We start from the raw sequence: 6,000 nt of genomic DNA on the forward strand, positions 1-6,000 counted from the left end.
TATAATGATTATATTATTTAAATTTAATCTATAATGCAATGTTGTAGATTAAAAAAAAGAAAAAAAATGGCATCCTTTTCCCTGGTTGCAGAGAATTAAGCGTAAGAATGAGAAACAGAGTAGGAGGAGGAGGAGAGTAATTGAATTTGGAATTTGAAATAATTGAGAAGGAGGCAGCGCCGTCTTGAGTTTGATGTAATCCGCATTTTTCAATTCAAAAACCCCTCCGAACACATCGCCGCTTGCATCTACGCCCATTGCCTTCCCTCTCCTGTAATCCGCATTCTTCTTTTCTTCTTGTCATGTTCTCATGCCCAGTTTTCCTTTTCATTATAATTTTAATTATATTCTAATCTCGTTCTCTCCTTTTATTCGTCCACTTCTATATATATATATATATATATATATATTCATATATCGCTCGTTTTCTCCGTTCTCTCTTCCTCTTTGGCCTCTCTCAACCGAGATTCCTGCGGCTGCCGAGGAATTTGAGTTCTCAGGTCTGTTTTTCTTTCTGGGTTTCTCTTTTTTTCTCTTTTTAACTTCGATTTCTGGATCCCCTTTCCTTTAAACTTGGTTTAATGTCTTGTATCTGGCCCTTGATATGTGGATTTACTGCCTCATTGCTGTTTTTTCTGTGAAAATCTTTCTGGGTTTGTTTGGATATTGTGGATTACTGTCTTTTAGTAATGTATGTTGAATTTTAGAGTTTGTTCATATGCATTCTTGTTTTGCCTTTTCTTCTGAAACTTCATGCCCTTTTCTAGTGTAACAAAAGCCATTTATGGATGAGATTTGTGTTCTCTTGCATCAGCTTTGGGACTTGTTGTTCATAGTTTAGTAGATCCTTGTACATTTTGTTCATAGTTCATTGAGTTGTTGAGAATTTAGCAGGGGGAAATGACGGAGCCAAAGCCATCAGCAACACCATCCTCACGAACCCTCCCTGATTTTAAAAAGTCTGTCAAACTCAAATATGTAAAACTTGGTTATCACTACCTCATCACTCATGGAATGTACCTTTTCCTTTCTCCTTTGCTTGTTGTGATTGCGGCTCAGCTTTCCACCTTTACTGTTCAAGACTTTTATGAAGTCTGGAGCCATCTCCAATATAACTTGGTCTCCGTCATCCTTTGTTCCACTCTCCTTGTGTTCTTATCTACCCTCTACTTTCTTACCCGTCCTCGCCCTGTGTACCTTGTTAACTTTTCGTGTTACAAGCCCGACGAGGCTCGTAAATGCACGAAGAAGATTTTCATGGATCGATCCGGGACGACAGGGACATTTACAGAGGAGAATCTTCAGTTCCAAAGGAAAATCCTTGAGAGATCTGGCCTTGGGGATTCAACCTATCTACCTGAGGCTGTTCTCAATGTTCCTCCAAACCCCTCTATGGCAGAAGCTAGAAAAGAAGCTGAAATGGTGATGTTTGGTGCCATTGATGCTCTTCTAGCTAAGACGAGTGTGAAACCGAAAGATATTGGTATCTTGATTGTGAATTGTAGCTTGTTTAATCCGACGCCGTCGCTTTCTGCAATGGTCATCAACCACTACAAGCTTAGAGGGAACGTCGTTAGTTACAACCTTGGTGGGATGGGTTGCAGTGCAGGGCTTATTTCCATTGATCTTGCAAAACAGCTGCTTCAGGTCCATCCCAATTCCTATGCCTTGGTAATTAGCATGGAGAGCATAACATTGAACTGGTACGTTGGGAATGACCGGTCGAAGCTCGTCTCGAACGGCTTATTTCGGATGGGTGGAGCAGCAATATTGCTTTCAAACAGAAGATCTGAGAGAAGGAGATCCAAATACCAATTAATACATACTGTTCGTACCCACAAGGGAGCAGATGACAAGTGCTTTAGCTGTGTTACTCAGGAAGAGGACTCAACTGGGAAGATTGGTATTACTTTATCAAAAGACTTGATGGCAGTTGCAGGTGATGCATTGAAGACAAACATCACGACATTGGGGCCTCTCGTGCTGCCAATGTCGGAGCAGCTTCTCTTTTTCGGAACACTGGTTGGGAAGAAACTCTTCAAAATGAAGATCAAACCTTACATCCCTGACTTCAAACTAGCTTTTGAGCATTTCTGCATTCATGCTGGGGGAAGAGCGGTTTTGGACGAACTGGAGAAGAACTTGCAGCTGTCTGATTGGCATATGGAGCCATCCCGGATGACACTGTACCGATTCGGCAACACATCGAGCAGTTCACTTTGGTACGAATTGGCGTATACAGAAGGGAAAGGGAGAATGAAGAAAGGAGACAGAACATGGCAAATAGCATTTGGTTCAGGATTCAAGTGCAATAGTGCAGTTTGGAAAGCTCTGAGGACCATAAATCCAGCACAAGAAAAGAACCCATGGATGAATGAGATCAACCAGTTTCCAGTGGATGTTCCTAAGATTGTAGCCATTTGAAAAACTCAGTATCAACTCTTTTTAGTTCATCATTCAGATTAGTGTCCTCTGTAATTGGCTTTGGTGCTGATATTTAATAGTTAACACTTTCTTTTCTTCTAGGCCAGATTAGATTAAAGGGAGGTATTTGGTATTTGGTATTTGGTTTGTTGAGTGAAGAACAATTGCATCAAACCTTCATGGCTACACACAAATTGGATGGATCCTTCATTCATTCTTGTTTCCCTACTACTGTTCTGTCATATAATGACAACTGTTGCAGATCTGAATCAAAATATCCATTCCATTCCATGACATCTTTTTCATTTTCTATTGTGCCTCCTAATCTACTTCTGTTTTAACAAATTAATAATCTTGCTTCCAATTTACCTGCCTGCATTTTACAATAAATTCATCATGTGATACACGCAGCAAAAAATCTAATAATATAAGGAAACCAGCAAATAATCATGAGAAAAGGGGTCGACTTTTTTTTTTTTTTTTTTTTTAAATAATTATTTATTTGTTTTGAACTTGTGGCTTACAAGAACTTGAAAACAGTAACTGTCTATGAGTAGTGGTCACCTTCATCTATTAGTGGCCCCGTCCTAAAAAAGTGAAGGTCTAATCTTAGCCTTAATTCCACATTTAAGTGAAGATCTAATCTCAGTCTAAGCCTTAATTCCACATTTAAGTGAAGATCTAATCTCAGTTTAAGCCTTAATTCCACATTTAAGTGAAGATCTAATCTCAGTCTAAGCCTTAATTCCACATTTAAGTGAAGATCTAATCTCAGTCTAAGCCTTAATTCAGGTACTGTTTGGATCTGGATCAGGTTGATTCATCATCAAAGTCTTGACTAATTGAATGAGCTTGGATCTGTCTAAATTATAAAACTATATGTTTTTTAAATTAAAAATAAAATATAATATACAGATAATTATAAACACACAAACATATTTGGTATAAATACACAAATACAAGATGTAGGTTATGCTTGGAAGCTTGAGAATGAAATGTATAGCCATGTCCTACAAAGAGCAGCACTGGAGCCTCATAGACACACTCACAACATGCTAGAACCATTCAAAAGAACGGTTAAATCGTTCATCAAATGAGGCCTGAACTGTTGAGGCACTCAATAACTGAACTCATATCACCCAGTTTGGAATGAGCAAGTTTCTCTGGTCTATAAAGCTTCTGAAATCAAGCAGAAACATTCAATATTTTTCAATTTTATTGGACTTCGCTTGACTACAAGAAAGTGGAACTGAATTAAGCTCCCAAAGTTGAATTGCCAACTCTGCGAGATTGGTATAGCTTTGTTCACGTAATTGCTCTTCAAACACGGTCTTAACTACGACAGTGGTTAAAAATCGAAAAACCTTAACAATTATAAAGCATAAGACAGTGCCATAACAAAAACGCGTTCACTTGTGACCACAAGTTCACACCCATATCTGCAAGAATTGACTAAAACTGTATACAAAAAATCAGCAAAGTCCATACTTCACAAAAGATTTAACTGTATAGGATAAAGCTCAAAACGCTCTGGGGCTTTCCCGTCAAGCAATGGAGAAACGATTTCACTCATTTCCCGTCTCCTCCTTCTCCTTCTCCTTCTCTCTGGTCTTCCCCTCGTCTGCAATGTTGAACCCCTCAATCTTGCGTGAGACCTCGTCTGCACTTACCTTTACTTTCCTAACAGATCCATTGACCAAGGCTTCATCCGAGTCATCGTGTGTTAAAGGACCAGTCTGCCATATCCTAATGGTTCCATCCTCAGATCCAGAGGCATAGGATTCCCCTCCCGGTGCAAAGCGTAAGCAATGTACAGGTCCATGATGACCCTTATTACACGCTGCATGCACATTTAAAATGAGGTATTCTTCAGAAATCACAAATGGACCCTCTCACAGGAAGAATCGAGAATCTTTTCGGCAATCAAAAAGGAAGGAAAAAGAATGATTTTGCAGATTAATGGGAACTGATGTTTAGTTGAGCTTACCAATCTCATCGCCAGTATGAAAATCAAATACATGGATCCACATATCCTCTCCACCCGCAATGAACTTCATCCCATACTTTGGTTCCAATGAAGCAGATTCTACAGTGCAAGGCATGTTGTAGCTCTTGACTAAGCCAAAGCTGCTAAAGAAAACAAAAAATCAGGAGAATATATAATTTAACAGTAACATTGCTTAAGCATTACACTTACTGATTTGCATCCCAGAATTTAACAGTAGATCCGTCAGCAGTTGTGATATACCGTCCATCCTGACTTACTTCTGCACTGGTCACTGATGACTTGGTTTCAAGTGTTTGAACTATTTGGCCACTTCTTACATCCCATAACCTGTATGGAAACAATAGAACTTAGGAAAGACCGACTGACGATATATATACCTACATACTTCCATGCAGTTTGAGAAGGCAGATTTACACCCAGCCATGCATACCTGACACCTCCCATGTCAGTGCAGGAACTTAATATTGTCTGATCACTGTGAAGCCATGTAACAGTTCTTACTGAACCGGGGGATTTATCCACTTCTCTTGGAGGTGCATCTGGACGATTCAGATCATATATACGCAGTACTTTCTCCAGACCACCAGTCAATAAAAGGTGTGTATCCTGATACATTTTAGAAAACGCATTGAGAGAAGAGAAATTGATTTTAAATTGAAGAATATCAGAATGAACAAAGATAAGAATCTAAGCGCCATCTCACTCCACCTAAATTACAAGATGACAACAACAAATCAGTAAATATCAGTTAAAACTCAAATAGTGCCACAATAATTCCGCATGAGTACTAGGGAGCAGTTAGAAAGCAAGCCAAAGAAACAACTAAAGAGTCTATACAAGTAAACTACAAATTTACTCTTATCAAGACAAAAACTAAAGAGTCCAAACATGTAAACTAAATTTACTCTTATCAAGACAAAAGCTAACCAAAAAACCAAGGGGCACATGAATACATCACATCAAATTAATCAAGCCCCACACACCAACCAGAAGCAATTTTTTTTTTCCTGTTTCATAATAATATATGTAGTGTCTGGGTTAACTTGAACGTAGCTCAACTGATCTCACATGAGGCGACCATTCACAAATTGTCGAGAAACTTGAGGATCTTGACAGACTCTAAGTAGGTGGCCCCCATGATAATAGATTCCAATTTTACTCCTTAGGACATGAACACAAGCACATCAGCTAAGTGTGTGTATCAACAACGTGATAAAAGATATGACATTATTAAGATCATGCTTAAATTACCTCCGAAAAAGCACAGGCACGAACAATATGCTTGTGCTCAAATGAATGCAGTACATCTCCAGTTAATGCATCCCATACTTTCCTGTAAGTTTAATCAGGATCCTACCAATGAGTTCAATCTCCATCATTGTTCACAAAATCACTTGAAAGAAATGTTCATTGCTAATAAAGTGATATTTAACAACAATATTCAGTAACCAAATTAAAGCATATGAATAGTCAATTTCCTTCTGAATTTCAAAAAGTCCTACTGTATGCCTGAGGAGCGGAGGAGGTTGTGCAGCAGAGGAAGCAAACAATTGGGGGGGGGGGGGGGG

The 6,000-nt window shown here is 38.9% G+C and overlaps 2 protein-coding genes across 4 annotated transcripts in view; one reads left to right on the forward strand and one right to left on the reverse strand.

The window, feature by feature from the left end:
* The first annotated feature begins 96 nt into the window (after positions 1 to 96).
* On the forward strand, positions 97 to 2,711 carry LOC111441071 (3-ketoacyl-CoA synthase 11-like). Of its 2 annotated transcripts, none has more exons than XM_023077979.1 (2): positions 97 to 500; positions 892 to 2,711. In XM_023077979.1, exon 2 carries the CDS (start codon positions 901 to 903, stop codon positions 2,422 to 2,424), a length of 1,524 nt encoding a protein of 507 aa, XP_022933747.1. In that variant the 5' UTR covers positions 97 to 500; positions 892 to 900; the 3' UTR covers positions 2,425 to 2,711. The 2 variants fall into 2 exon arrangements, with proteins under 2 accessions (XP_022933747.1, XP_022933746.1); XM_023077978.1 differs by having other exon boundaries at positions 98 to 500; positions 895 to 2,711.
* A 963-nt stretch (positions 2,712 to 3,674) lies between these two features.
* Positions 3,675 to 6,000, reverse strand: part of LOC111440809 (serine-threonine kinase receptor-associated protein-like) — a 4,758-nt gene continuing 2,432 nt past the window's right edge. Inside the window, exons 3-7 of one of the 2 annotated variants that reach the window (XM_023077609.1) lie at positions 5,684 to 5,765; positions 4,863 to 5,038; positions 4,622 to 4,759; positions 4,412 to 4,551; positions 3,675 to 4,264 (exon numbers count right to left, since the gene is read on the reverse strand). In XM_023077609.1, coding sequence (XP_022933377.1) covers positions 3,990 to 4,264; positions 4,412 to 4,551; positions 4,622 to 4,759; positions 4,863 to 5,038; positions 5,684 to 5,765 — 811 coding nt within the window. In that variant the 3' untranslated portion in view covers positions 3,675 to 3,989. Of the gene's footprint in view, positions 4,265 to 4,411; positions 4,555 to 4,621; positions 4,760 to 4,862; positions 5,039 to 5,683; positions 5,766 to 6,000 lie in introns of both variants that reach the window. The other variant, XM_023077608.1, reaches the window with a different exon arrangement.

Source organism: Cucurbita moschata, unplaced genomic scaffold (assembly GCF_002738365.1).
Source record: "Cucurbita moschata cultivar Rifu unplaced genomic scaffold, Cmos_1.0 Cmo_Scf00003, whole genome shotgun sequence".
In the NCBI taxonomy this organism is placed as follows: Eukaryota; Viridiplantae; Streptophyta; class Magnoliopsida; order Cucurbitales; family Cucurbitaceae; genus Cucurbita; species Cucurbita moschata.